Source organism: Delphinapterus leucas, chromosome 9 (assembly GCF_059928025.1).
Source record: "Delphinapterus leucas isolate spDelLeu-1000000601 "Yukka" chromosome 9, BTC_Dleu_Yukka2, whole genome shotgun sequence".
NCBI lineage: Eukaryota > Metazoa > Chordata > Mammalia > Artiodactyla > Monodontidae > Delphinapterus > Delphinapterus leucas.
In genome coordinates, this window is record NC_143137.1 from 73,785,931 (window position 1) to 73,801,492 (window position 15,562).

The 15,562-nt window shown below is 39.3% G+C and overlaps 1 protein-coding gene across 1 annotated transcript in view; it reads left to right on the forward strand.

The window, feature by feature from the left end:
* Positions 1 to 15,562, forward strand: part of DNAH11 (dynein axonemal heavy chain 11) — a 335,983-nt gene that overhangs the window by 118,545 nt on the left and 201,876 nt on the right. The window contains exons 29-30 of the mRNA XM_089917707.1: positions 2,750 to 2,899; positions 5,925 to 6,158. Of these exons, the coding sequence (XP_089773833.1) occupies positions 2,750 to 2,899; positions 5,925 to 6,158 (384 nt within the window). The remainder of the gene's footprint in view (positions 1 to 2,749; positions 2,900 to 5,924; positions 6,159 to 15,562) is intronic.

Below are 15,562 nucleotides of genomic sequence, written 5' to 3' on the forward strand. Positions count from 1 at the left end.
TGTTGCTAACCTTTTAGAAACCTACTCAAGATACAACAAAATTATTGAATTCCATGATTTGAAGTGTTCAAATCCTTTCTGTTTCTTTAGTGTGGTGCAAAGAGGGGGCCTCTGAGGCATTAGTTTTTATGTATTTTTTAAACTGTAAAATAAGTCTTTCCAAAGACAAACTAGGAAAAAGGAATTTTAATTTTGTGTTAACAGGTACAAAGGGATATCATTAGAAATGGAACAAATCTGAGGTCAACAGCATCCTTGTTAGTTTAAAAAAATGGTCCTGTTCTCTCAGAAGCTCTAAATGGAAGGCAGAATAGGAAAATATCCAACTTCCAACACGCCAGGCATAAGTCATGGGAGAACCTCAAGCCGTGGGGTTTGTGTTTCCTGGTCACCCACTGAGTGACTAGAGGACTAGAGTTCTTTTGAAATGCTTTCCTCACCAAAGCAATGATGTGTGAGGATGTCTGACGGTCGAGGTCTCATTCATCCCGCAGCTTTGTACCTGACTATTATTTGTACCTGACTAGGCCCATTACACAGTAGAAGCCATTAAACATCTGTGCACCTCCTGGCCACTTCAGCTGTGACAGCGAGTTGTTAGAGGATTGGAGATACTTTCTGTGTATAATGTCCTGTGGGTTATGTACAGGGATGTGGGAGACTGTGATAACCCAAGCAGTGATCATCAGGTACCACTCTGTCTACACTGAAAGTGAGAGACTCAAAAACTCATCTATTTTAAACTCGGAAGATTCCTTGCTGTGCTTTTCTTCAGTACTAAAACTGTGAATACAGCAAAAATGTTAAGGCTAAAAGCTTCAAAGATTAAATCGCCCTTAAGGAGTTCCTTACCAATATTGGTACTGGTCTTTTCACATGGGAAATTTAGGCAGGTTGCTGTTGTTTGTAGAAGCTGCTATTGGTATAGTTATCAAGTCCAGTTAAACTGTGTTTCAAGAAAAACTCATTGCAGAGATGGCTTTAATGCTATGTGCTGGGAAATGTCAGCACCTTTTATTATTATTATTTTTTTACTGAGGTGACATTCAGGTAACACAGAATTAGCCATTTTAAAGTGTATGATTCATTGGCATTTTGTCTGTTCACAATGTTGTACATCCATCACTTCTGTCTAGTTGCTAAATATTTTCATCACCCCACAGTAAAAACCTCGTGCCCATTACGAAGTCATCGTGCATTCCCTTGTCCCCCTGTCTCCTAGCAGCCATCAGTCTGCTTTCTGTTTCTGTGGATTTACCTATTCTGGCCATTTCATGTACATGGAATCATACACTATAAGATCTTTTGTGACTGACTTCTTTCACGTAGCATGATGTTTTCAGGGTTCATCCATGTTGTAGAGTGTACCACTACTTACTTCCTTTTGATGGTTGAACAATATTCCATTGTATGGATATGCCACAGTGCACAATGTGTCCATTCATCCATCAGTGGACATTTGGATTGGTTCCACCTTTTGGCTGCTGTGAATAATACTGCTCTGAACTTTTGTACAAGTATTTGAGTACATGTTTTCAGTAATTTGGGGTATATATCTAGGAGTGGAATTACTGGGTCCTATGACAAGTTTCTAGTTAGTTAACTTTTTGAGGAATCACCAAACTGTTTCCCACTTCTCAGGTTTTACAGTAATTTTGCCAAGTGTAAGGAGGGAGCGCTTGTTCCCTTTCCTGATAGTTCCTGTGGTTCACTCTGCCCTCTATTCAGTCCATCCCAGGGGGAGGTAGAGCGGCTTCCCTTACTGGTAGCCTGCAGAACACGCGTCTTCCTCTCCTTTTCTCCTTGCCAGTTCTGCTGGGTGGAGAGGCCGGTCCCAGTCTGTGCTGATATGACCAGATGGATGTCTTATTGATTCTTGTGTTCTGTTTGGAGGCCAGTTGGGCTTTCATCTCTGAACTGGCCTCTAGCAGAACACGTGCTGCTCTTTGTCTTTTTAACTTGGTTTTATTTTTCAAGGAGTCCAGAACCTGCACAGGGTTCAGTATGCTATTTACTGGGGGTTCTTTTGGAGATCCCACAACTTAGGATGTAAAAGGTTATGATGCTCGAAGAGTTTGAACTTTGTAGATGTGGCTTGGACTTGGAGGTTTAAATCTAACTGCGACTTATTCTTAGCAGTGTCAACTTGATGAAGTCACCTAATACTTTACCTTCAATTTCTTTGTCAATGAAAATGGGGGAACCCCATTCACCTTTCTGATGTAACAGATATGCTCTGGGGCTCATGTAAATAGCAAAGCAAGTGCACAATAACATAAGACCTGACCCAAGAATAAGACTATCTAATTTACATTTTTGTTTCACATATTTTAACACAGCTTTTTTTTTAAAACAATATTAGGTCTTTTATGGTGTAAGTAAAATACCATGTCTGAATTTTAATAACCTGACCACAAAATTCCCAGCAGCATCATTGCTACAGGAATATGGTACAGATAGAGAAGTTGGTAAGTCTCCAGCCTTTAAGGAGAAAATAGATAACCTAGCAGGGTAAGTATTCACCTCCCAACACCTGTTGATGTGATCAGAGTGCCTGGCCACTTCTCCATCTGGGTCATTTCAAACTCTGGAATTGAAGAAGTGATTTTTATTTGGAAGAAAAACATTTTGAGGCATCTCTGTAACGATATAAAGACAGTTTTGTGAATTCATTTAGCCACATCTGTAGATTACCAGAACATATATGCAGTAAGAAATGCTCTTATCTCTTCTTATTATCTTGTCTTAGGTTACACACCACCTTTCCAAACTCTTTGACAGCATTGTAGATCTGCAGTTTGAAGGCGATCAGGATGTTTCTGCGCACAGGGCCGTTGGAATGTACAGCAAAGAAAAGGAATACGTCCCATTCCCAGCTGAGTGTGAATGCATAGGCCATGTAAGATTTGCTTATGAGGTTCTCTATGCCAGAGAAGTATTGGGGGGATAATTTTTAAAAGTTGACCAAGAAAAAATCAACTCATGTCAAATAAGGCTCTGGTTAGTTTTGTGCTCAGAGATTCCCATTTACCTGTGTCCTGTGTGACAGAGGGCTCCTCTACCATGCTTCCCACTCTGATCATCAGGCTTCAGCACCCTGCAGGAGCTCACACTTGCTCACAGTTGAGCCAGACGGGAGGGACTGTCACAGACTGAACGAGTAAACCCCAGAATTAGTCGCAAATGCCACCCAGTGACTGAGTCTCCTACAGAGCACATTGTTTTCACCCCTGCTCAGAGTACAGGGAAGGGTTAGGGTGAAGCAGCACCTTGCAATGAAGCACGTTTTAAAGAGGCTGTGGTTCAGGATTCTGACATGGGTGTTGTAAATGGCTGCTCGTAAATAAAGTTGATTGAGTCCGCTAAGCTAATGTCATGTACACTAATTACCGTGTGCACAGACAGTTAACATCCTCTCTTCTCTCACAGCCAAACACCTCAAACACATTCTTAACAGTTATCTATAAGAATGGCTCTTAACGATTTACGAAGCAGCTCTTGGTGTTTTCAGATGATTTAGAGGAGTTGCATCTTTTTACGACGATGCTTATATAGGTTGAGTTAATCCACAGGGTAACTGAGACAGTAACCTCTATTGCAGAACAGTTTAGGTTGAGGCAGGGGGTTCCTTAAAGGGTCCCTTGCAGAAATGTGATGGCAACCTTTTTTTTTTTTTTTTACAAGGGTTTCCTTTATTCCTCTCTGTTGCTTTTTAATATTGTACCAGAGAAATCCTGCCAAATGCAGGGGAAGCAGATGGTGGAATACTTTGATTAAAGTATATTTGTGATTTCTGGGGCTCTTTAGGATATTATTACAATGATTAGAAAAAATCACCATAAACTATCTTGACAAAAGTGTGTTGCTGTCTGCCTCCCCCCGGCAGACTGCTAGCTGACTGGCATAGTGCCCAGGAGGACAGTCCAACCATAGATGTGGGTGTCACTAGCAGGAACCCTTGGTACTGAAAGTTTTCACAGTGCTCTAACTTATTTTATATAAGCAACTTATGCTAGAGACTTTTGGGCATGTAGCACATTTACCCTCTAATTGCCTGTTTTATAAAAAGATGCTTTTACTTTAGGTCTTCCCCCCCCCTTCCCCCCACACTTTTATGATTGTTTCCTCCCAGTTTCGGCTCTTTGCGTTTTATTCGACAGGTGTTTATTGAATACCTACTATGTACCAGCTGCTGGGTTTGGCTTTTGGAGATCCAGAAAAGAACAAGACATGGCACCTGTCCTGGGGGACCTCTTAAGCTTATTGAATAAATGGATATTCACATAATTAGTGATAATGGGAAGTGATAATTCTTGTTATAGAGGGTCGGACGGAAGCTGATGGAAGACCAAGAAGTGGGAGATCAAGCAAGCACCTCATCAGGGCTTAGTTCTCAAATTATATTGAGCTGAGTTGCCGTTGGTGGCATAGTCTGTGAACACGGGTTGATGTGTCACCTTGTATGTGTGTTTGGTCTTCCCAGATGGACTGGAAAGTCCTCGAGAACAGGTGGCCATACTAAGGACATGGATCCCAGGGTATCTGGGATATGATCAAGTGATACCTAATTTACTAAAGGAGCTTGCTGCTTGGTGACATTAAGAGTTGTGCGGAGTGACTGCAGTAGTGATTAGGTCACCCTCTCTCAGGTGTCTGAACAAAGCCCAGCTAGGAAGCCGGGAGCGAAGTCTTTTAGGATGTTGGGGATGGTTCTTCCCTTTTTCTTCCAATAGGGAAGGCTGTCAGCTCACTGACCACGTACTGCTCCTTCCCAGTCCTCCAGAGAAAGAGGTTGTAGGAATGAATGCTGTGTCATCTTCACAGAGGCGGGGAAAGAAATCAGTTGTATAATCTTCAGGATCTCATATAGTCCTTGGAATTTATTTATTATAGTTATTTTTTTATTGATATGATCAATTATTTGCAAATGGTATAGGCATCCTTTTTGTTATAAAATATCATCCCAAAGAAACAGATATATGGATAAATATAACAAAGCATATTTGAATAGGATGGAAAACTGGCTGAAATATATTTGTGGGAGCAAAATAAACTTCAAATGAATTTTTTTAAAAAAGATTTTCACAAGTCGGCAGTTGTCCTCTCATACTCTCCTGCTGTGTAATTTATGACAAGTGTGAGGATGAGAGCCAGTAGGGAATATAATTAAGATACTTGCTGAAAACACTTTGGCTTAAGACTAGGAACTATGTGGATTTGAGGGTAGAATCTTTAGTAGATTTAAAAATTATCAAAAGATACATTTAAAAAATCAGTTTCCTAGACTCACAGACATAGAAAGCAAATTTATGGTTACCAAAGGGGAAAGGGGGCAGAGGGCTAAATTAGGAGTTTGGGAGTAATGGATACACACTGCTATATATAAAACAAATAAACAACAAGGACCTACTGTATAGCACAGGGAACTATATTCAATATCTTGTAATAACCCATAATGGAAAAAATTCTGAAAAAGAATATAACTGAATCCCTTTGCTGTATACCTAAAACTAACACAACATTGTAAATCAACTGTACTTCGGTTTAAAAAATCAATTTCCTATTATTTCCAAACCTCTAGAATTTTACTCTAGCACATTGGCTGTGATGCTTGGTTTCTCAAAACACTGTGTGTTATCAGAGGGGATCTTGGTCTAGAACCATCAGGTCTTCAAATCTGAAAAATGAATAATGGAGAACACCTTGTCTGTTTAGGATGTGGAATTTTATCAGCCAGCTGGTAGGTGAAATAAGATGAGCAGTATCCCGGTAGAATCCAGGTTCATGTAGGAAGGACTTCATTAATCAGTAGTTCACTGGCTCGTTATACATATAACTGTGTAGCCTTCAAGGCCATGAGAGGATGGAATAATCCCTTTTCCATAGTTAAGCCTGTGTTACAACACTTCCATTTGCTTCAAAAGGTGGAAACGTGGCTTCTGCAGCTGGAACAGACCATGAAAGAGACAGTGCGACGTTCTATCACAGAAGCCATCGCAGCCTATGAGGACAAACCCAGGGAACTGTGGATTTTTGATTTCCCGGCTCAAGTCGCACTAACTAGCTCACAAATCTGGTGGACTACAGATGTAGGAATAGCCTTCAGTAGGCTAGAGGAAGGCTACGAAACGGCCCTAAAGGATTTCCATAAAAAACAGGTATTTTATAAGATTTATGATTTTGAGATTTAAAGGGACTTGAAGAGGTAAGCTTCATTCATTCATTCTTGTTTTATGGAGTGTCTTCTGTGTTCAAGGTATGATGCTAGGAAGATTTTAGCAATCATTTGTTTAGCTTTCCATTTTATAGTTTGGTGTTGTCCTTCTTGTTTTCTACATGGGTTTAAAGCACATCCATCCTTAAACAACAAGGTCCTCCTGTATAGCACAGGGAACTATATTCAATATCCTGAAATAAACCATAATGGAAAAGAATATAAAAAAGAATGTGTGTATATATATATACATACATACATATATATAACTGAGTCACTTTGCTGTACAGCAGAAATTAACACAACACTGTAAATCAGCCATACTTCAATAAAAAATAAATGAAACAAACAAAAAACATCCATCCTTGTCCATTATCTCCCAAGGATCTAGTATACCACCCACACCTAGATACTGTACATATTTTTTTCCTCCTATGTAAGACTCTCCAATTACGCTTTCAAAGGAAGTTGCAGATGTCAGTCATCTTTACCCCTAAACACTTTTATTAATACATACCCATTTCATAAGTTTAATTTCAGTTACTCTACCTCAATTTACCAAAGTTCTTTTTGGTTCTTTAAAAATCAGTTTTATAATGACATGTCTTTATTATGGTTTTTATTCTTCTATCTCATTAATAGTCTTATTTAGGTGGTTCTGTTCCTTTGAGGCTGTTTTTTTTAATTTGAACTTATTTTTTGTATGTTTATTTTTAAAGGTTATCTTCAGGTTGGCTTTTTTTTTCTGGAGGAATTCTGTGTGTTCTACACTGAGCAGATGTCCCTACGTGTTTTTCTCCTTGTTGCCTGCAGGTTTCTACAGGTTTCGTGAGTTCGGGATTAATTTTGTGGTTAGTTACTCAGTCTGGGATTTACCGATCATAGTGGCAAGGTCATTTTGGATGCCATAGCTTCACATGGCTTAGGCCTGAGATTTTGATTTCTTTTAGACGACTTTTTTCCTATCCAAAGCCCCAAGATGTTTCACGCTTTCCTCTTGCTTCTCTGAGCTGGTGGGTAGAGTTTTTCTAGAACCTTTTACTGGACTGTGTAATACTCTGAGGATCTTGGCTTTATGTCAGCATCTCAGTTCTAACTCCCTGCCTTGCTCAGGGAGTATAAGAGGCAGAGAACAGAAGTGTTGTGTTGCCATGTGGGCAATTTAAACTTCAGTCTCCGATGTGTGGGTCTCTACTCAAATTCTCCTTTCGGCTGCCGTGGCATTAGCCTGTTAACCTCATTCTACTGCTTTAGCTTGGATTCACATCCTTGGCATTAGGGACTATCACCCACTCTCCCCCAACCCTTTCCCTTTCTTCCTGCCGCCTCTCTGTTTCCCCCTCTCTCATGTTTGGCTATGTACTTTGCATGTGGATGTGTTTCGTTTTACTCAAATAGCTTCTGTGTTAATAAAGGAATTGTCCATTCAGTTTAACCCAATATGTTATAAGACTGCCTGTTGTTATTATCACTGCTATTTAGGTGGTTTTTATTTTTGGCTCTCAATAATAATACTGTAGTAAACAGCTTTGTGTTTACATCCATGTAAACATATTGCATATTTTATTTCTTCAGGATAAACTTCCAGATGTAGAATTGCTAGGTCAGAGACTATACCTTCTTAAGCCTTTGAAACATCATGCCAAGTTTACCTTCCCAATATCAGTGCATGAGAATTGTCTATTGCCTCCCCTGTCATCAACATTGGGTTGATTCTTTTTTTTTTTTTAACGTCTTTATTGGAGTATAATTGCTTTACAATGGCGTGTTAGTTTCTGCTTTATAACAAAGCGAGTCAGCTATACGTATACATATATCCCCATATCTCCTCCCTCTTGCGTCTCCCTCCCACCCTCCCTATCCCACCCCTCTAGGTGGTCACAAAGCACCGAGCTGATCTCCCGGTGCTATGCGGCTGCTTCCCACTAGCTGTCTGTTTTACATTTGGTAGTGCATATATGTCCATGCCACTCTCTCACTTTGTCCCAGCTTACCCTTCCCCCTCCCCGTGTCCTCAAGTCCATTCTCTACATCTGCATCTTTATTCCTGTCCTGCCCCTAGGTTCTCATGGAACAGGTTAGAAAGCCCAGAGATAAACCCACGCACATATGGTCACCTTATTTTTGATAAAGGAGGCAAGAATATACAATGGAGAAAAGACAGCCTCTTCAATTAGTGCTGCTGGGAAAACTGGACAGCTACATGTAAAAGAATGAAATTAGGACACTCCCTAAAACCATACACAAAAATAAAATCAAAATGGATTAAAGACCTAAATGTAAGGGTTGATCCTTTTTATTCTTAGAGCTAAAGTTATTTATATTCCAGTAGCCTTAGGTTATTCAGCTAATTAAGACAATTTAGCTTTTTTCTCCTTTAAAATTGTTTTAAAGTTTTCCATTTTGTTCAAGTTATAATAATGCTTCTTTTTCGTGTTAGATGAGAAGTAGACAAAGAGGGTGGTTTATGAAGACAGTATTTACGGGCTTAATTATGAAACACTTCCAGCATGAATTGAAATGTTTGACAGACCAGCCAACAGATGCCTTCAGTACAGCATTTCAATGTTGCCACTGGTACTAATATGCACACCAGAGCAGCTAACATTTGAATATTGTTAAAGCTGCAGTTTGGTTCATGAGAAGTGTGTGCATCTAAATTGAAACCCCATTAGTTTTCACTCTTTAAAAATGGTGGTAACAGTCTGCTGGAGTTTGTTTTTAATTAAAACTACTCTTGCTAATACTGTGAGCAGTTTTTAAGGTGAACTTCAGTCCTTTAAAATAGCTTAATTTCAAAACTGAAATCAGAGTTGGCTGTAACTGACAATCTACCTGAACAAGTAATTTCTTTCCTTAGTTCTCAGTTCCAAATTGTAGTGAGGTGAACGAAGATAATTATTTTAAACTTTATTTCCCACCAGACATATTGTAATTGCATGTTAGGTAGTGTTGGGATTAAAGGCAAAAATACTGCATTTTGAATATATATCCCTGCCTCGCCAGAGTCTTTGAAAGTAAAACAAATAAAATATAATTTCTCAAATTTGAGCGTTCCTTGGCAAAAGTATTTGGTTAGGCTTGGGATCTGATAAGAAAGTTTTTCCATTCTTCCTTTATCATTGAGCTGTGTGCAAATCAGCGAAAAAGAGATGGAAGCATTTTGGATTCAAAATATTAATTACAAGTGTGCTGGGACATTGCCTAGGGTACTTTTAATAAGACTCACAATAAACAATATAAAGCTTTTCTTATTTAACTATTTATCCTTTCTGACCACAAATATTCAGAAATATTATATGTATAAGAAAGAGACTCTCATTTTCCTGCTTAGGGTCAGTTTTGGCCTCATTTTTAATTGTTGAGAAACTTTTCAGAAACAATTGCATACCGTGTTGATAGTGTTCTTATCTTGCCCTGACCCTTTGACCCAAATAGGGAAGGCTGTGAAGGCTGCAGTTACACAGCGTATATTGGAAATGAGTTGTTTGTTTTTGTCTTTATAGAAATTTGTGAACTGATAGGCTCATGCTTCATAACAGCAGGAAGCTACAAGATGATGAGTAGAGCACATATTCTCTACCGCCCCTCTCATCTGTTAACAGAAAAATTTTCCACAGACAATTTACTGACCTCGTAGGCTTTTATTCAGTGACTCATCAATCAGGCAGCATTCAGTCTGCAGATGGAAAGGAGCTCCAAAGAGCTGTAGAAGACGAGAGATTTTTATAGACCAAAGTAAGCAGGAACAAGGAAGGGGCATTTGCTGATTATTAAAGCAGGGTTACTTTCCTTGTAAGGAGCAAAGGGAAGCCTTGGAGCCAGGTCAGGTAACGTGTGCTGAGCAGGCAAACACTGCTTGGTTGACCTAAGCCTGCTTTTTCTGGGAGAGCCCAACATAGAAACAGTTAAGTTTTGGTTTGCCGATGTGGGTAACGTGAGCGACTCCATCTTAGGCCCAACCTGGTTACTTTAACGCGTCAAAAATTATATTGAATGACAAGGTATAGGGGAAAAAGTCATATTGTACCTGGAAATACTGGACCGGATAATTTGAGGAATGCCTAGAAGTTGATAACAGATGGAATCAAACTGATAGATGACTAAGAGCAGAGAAAATCACAGTCCAAACATATTAAAAAGAAGCTATTGCCATGATAAGCCTATTTTATCCCAGTGAAACTCCAGAGAAATTACAAACTGAGATTCAGTAAAGGTAAAAAACGTGTGGGGCTCATGGCCCATGGTCAGTGATAAGTAATGCGTATTAGGAGGTGGACAGTTGGAACCAGTCCTGCCTCCTGTACATCCCAAGAGCCTATCAGTGAGTTTGTCCCCAGGATAAAGGCCTGAGAAATACTTCATAAACAAAGTGAGACGTTTATTGAGGACTTCTGCCATGACTGTGTCTTGACTGTAGATCTTGGGTTGGACAACTTTTTCTGTGCGGGATGGAATAGTAAATATTTTAGTCTTTATGGGCTTTGTAATTTCTTTCACAACCACTCCTCTCTGCTGTTGGAGGAGGAAAGAAGCCATAGGCAATTTTTAAATGAATGGGCATGCTGAGTTGCAATCAAACTTTATTTATAAGAACAGGCGGTGGGCCATATTTGGCTCATTACCTGTAGTCTACCAATTCCTGTTCTAGAGGAAAAAGCAGAACAGATCCTGAAGTAACTCAAGATCCCTGCAATAAGCGGAGGTAACAGAAAAAGAGATTTGTTACCCATATAGGCCATGAGTCCAGTCTGATCCGTTAACTCAAGCGTTGGTTCTTTGAACAGATCAAACACTGACAAAGATTTGCAGTTCAGAGGAGACAGCGGAAACAATAAAGGGATAGGGAAAAGAAAAATCTCTTGTATGAGAAAGAGACTTTTTTTAGAAGACTACAACACTACATGTGATTTTATACTAATATTTAAGTTGAAAACCTAAATTAAATGGATAATTTTCTATGAACACTGTTTCTAAGATTAATTCAAAATGAGGTGGAAAACTTGAGTAGACCAGTAACCACAGAAATAATAGAAATGGTAAGAAAGTTTAAATTTAAAGATAGGTACCTCGTAAATAGAGCCCTGTTCCAATGGTTTCTTTAATTTCTCTGAACAGTGTTTTCTGTAGTTTTCAATGCAGAGGTCTTATACATTTCTTGCTAGATTTATTTTTAGATAATTGATATGGTTTGATGCTGTAAACATATGCTAATTAATTTTAAATTTTCTAATGTTTGTGGCTGGTATACAGAAATATATTGATGTTTTAATATTTACCTTGTCTTGAGACTTTGCCACATTTGCTTGCTAGTTGTAGTAGGTTTTTTTTTTTAAGTATAGTTTCACAGGCTTTCTATGTACATGAATATACCATCTGTAAATAATGACAGTTTTACTTCTGACCTTCCATTCTCTTTTGCCATTTATTTCCTTTTCTTGAGTCATTGAATTGGCTACGACCTTGAATATAATGTTAAATAGAAGTAATCCCAGTCTTAGGGAAGAACAATGTTTTACCATTAAGTACGATAGTAGTTCTAGATTTTTGTAGATGACCTTTCTCAAATAGAGGGGAATACCTTCTATTACTACACACTGAGAATTCTTATTTTGAAGAGGAGTTGAACTTTTTCAAGTCTGCCGAGATACTCTTGTGGTTTTTCTCTTTTATTCTGTTACTAAGGTGAATTTTTGAATGCTAAGGCAACTTTGCATTTATGATGTGTTACCATTTATAGATGTATATATTTTTTGCTGGATTCTATTTGCTAATTTGTCCAGAAATTCTGCATTTGTATTCATAAGGGACATTTATCTGTAGTTTTCTTTTATTATAATATCTTTGCCAGTTTGGGGATGAGGATTATGCTCCTTAAAAGGAATTGGAAAGTATTGCATTTTCATGTATTTTGTGAAAGAGTTTGTTATAGAAATCACCGGTAGTGCTATCTGGGCTTGAGGTTTTCTTTCTTTATAAATTATAAATTGATTTCTTTTATGTACATGCTGTTGTGTAGCTTTTTTGGTTTCTTTTTTTCTTGTGTCAGTTTTTGGAATTTCTGTTTATCAAGGTATTTACCCATTTTTTCCAAGTCTGGGTTTGGCAAGTTACAGCCATCTGGCCAAATCTGGCCCGGTGCCTGTGTGTTTGGTAGTTTTCACGCTTCACTGGCTAAGTGGCGTCATTGCACTAGAGACGATGTACCCCTCAAAGCCCGAAACATTTACTGTCTGGCCCTTTACAGGAAATGGTCATCCACCCCTATCTGCGTTTTCAAACTTACTGATGTGAGTTGCTCTTCCTATATCGACGTTATCCTTAGCACATCTGGAGGGTCTGGCATCGTGTCCCCCTTTCATTCCTGGTGTTGGTGATTTGTGTTTTCTCTCCTTTATTTGTAATCAGACTTTCTATGTGTTTATCAATTTTATTTAAGTTTTCAAAAAACTAATCTTGGATTTTGTTGATTTTCTCTACTGTTTGTTTTGTATTTCACTGAATTCTGCTTTATCTTGATTACTTCCTTTCATCTACTTACTTTGAGTTTAATTTGCCTCTCTTTTTCAAGTTTCTTAAGGTGGGAGCTTTGATTATCAATTCTTACACCTTTTTCTTTTCCCACATAGCATCTGAAAGAAACTTGATAACTTGATGAAGATTATCTACCAGAAACCTACAGAGAAAATCATGCTTAATAGTGAAACATTAGCATCATTTCCATTAATGTCAGGAACGGGGTACTTATGCTCACTGCCTCTAACATACATTGCTCAGTATTGTGCTGGTTTTCGCAACATGACTGAAGGAGAAGTAGGAAACGAACAGTGCAAAGGGAGGCGATAAACCGAGATTCCACAACCCATGACCTGATAGTGTCAGAGAGTGTGGGACCTGGTCTCTTTGGCAATTTTCTTTGTTCTAGCTGAAATGAAAATCCATTGTTTCTGATACTGCTTAAGTTGAAACATTGATGGGTTTCGGGATTAGAGATCTTGTTACTATTGTTAAGAGACTCAGAGAGCATTACTTCTGTGTATGTCCAGATGGAAAGAGGTTGAAGGTTCTGGTAGCTGACTCCCAAAGTGCTGTGGTAGTTACCTTGTAATGTTCACTTCAGTTTGCTGAGCTGAGGACTACACGCTCCAGATCTTAACATATCTACCGAGGGGCGCTTCCAGCTTCTTTGCTGCTGTGGCTTGGGTGTGCCTAAGCTGGGAAATCTGCCATGCCTTGATCCTGGTAAAATTGCAGTGCTTCTGCTACTACAAGGAAAATGTTCTTCCTGTGTTGCCTTATTTAACCTATAGTATTTAGGGACATGTCTCTTTAAGTTCACAGACATAGCCTCTTTATACCATACTACCGTAGGAGCTGGGTGGGGACAAAATTGAGAATCAACCACCATTATGTATCGGGAGCCAGCCCATCTCTCTGACCTTGAGTTTGTTACTGTGTATGCCTGACACCTTCCTTCATGGTGAGCTCACCATCGTCCCGCCAAGCAAGCTGCTCCTCTTTGGAAGAACACTGTGGTGTCTTAGACATTTGTAACATATAAACCTCAGTGATCAAGATTCATGTCTCTTTCTTGGGAATTGTTTCCATGTTTATCTAAACATGAGAATTTATAAGAGGGGGATGCCTAGTTACCTCCTTCCATCCACTGGAATCATTAGAGGTCAACTCTTGTCTGGCCAAGGTGTTCTGTTAATGAATATGTTATCCACATGGGAAACTTTTGGGTTTATAAAAAATACAATAAAATCCTAGAATCCTGTACTACATCCTGGCTCCACCATTTATAACTGTGTGATCTTGGGCAAATTACCTCGTATTCTCATATATAAAATGAGAATAATAATAGTACCTTCCCCACAGAGTTTTGTGATGATTAAATTAGAAATATGTGTATGTATTTATACACAAAGATAGATATTATACACACACATACTATATATATACATACACATGCACACATATATAATAATGCTTGTCAGATATGTTAGCTATTAAGTGCTCAATAAATGTTAGTTCTTACTATCTGCTGATGCCATCAGAGAGGAACTAGATCAATGGCAATGGGGCTGGTGTTCTGCCCTCTGCACCGTCCTCTTGTTAAAATGGAAGGATGGCCTCTGACCATCTGGAGCCTTGTCTCCATCTGTGCTTTGGGTCTTGTTCACAGGATTTCCGTGACTTCCTTCTCTACTGTGTCTTCAAATTCTTCCACTGGCTCATTCCCATCAGCAATTAAACATCCCCATCTCTCACATTGCTTAAAAACAATACAACCACCAGAAAGTATTCCTTGATGTCACACCTCCTTCCATTTCCTACTCTGTCGCTGGAACTTATATTATAACCAAGCCTTTTTTTTTTTTTTTTTTTTTTTTTCGGTACGCGGGCCTCTCACTGTTGTGGCCTCTCCCATTGCAGAGCACAGGCTCCGGACGCGCAGGCTCAGCGGCCATGGCTCACGGGCCCAGCCGCTCCTCAGCATGTGGGGTCTTCCCGGACTGGGACACGAACCCGTGTCGCCTGCATCGGCAGGCGGACTCTCAACCACTGCGCCAGCAGGGAAGCCCATAACCAAGCTTTTTGAACTAAATATCTATACTTACTCATTCCATTTTTTCATCCTCATCTCTCTCCAAGAACCATTTCTAATCACTTGACTGAGTATATTTCTGTTTTTTTAACGTTAGAAATACTTCCTTTTCAAATGCCCTCTTCCCTTATATTCATCTTTATTTGAATTCCACTTTTCCACGTACTTCTTGGGTTATTCTTCAGTTTTCTTTCCTGTTCCTCTTCCTCCTCCTGCCTCTTAACTGTTCCCTGTGGCTCTGACTTAGATCCCTTTTTCTTTTCACCACACCACATATCCCTGGCTAACCTCATCTGCCCTTATGGCGGCTCAGTTTCTGTTGTAGTATGCTGGTGACTTTGACCTCCAGCTCAGACCTTTCTCTTGAAGTGGAGTCAGGGGCATATTGGACTTGTCCACTGGAAATTTGACAGGCACGTCCAGCGTAGAACATTCAAAATACATTTACTTTTCTCAAACCCGCTTCTTCAGTGCTTCCCAAGTTCATTAAAAAACACCGACACTCTTCACCAGTTGCTCAGACTAGAAGCCCATTTGACTCCTCTTTCACCTGATACCCAGTCAACCACCAAGTCTCTTCAGTTGCCCTAAATATATTTATTCTTACTGTTTCCTTCGCTACTTTGTTAATAACCTGGTCCCAGCTACTCTTCTCTTGCCATGAGTGTAGCATCCTCTTCTCTGGTCTTTTTTCTCCAATCCTGTTTCCCTCCAATTAATCATACTAGAGGCAGAGA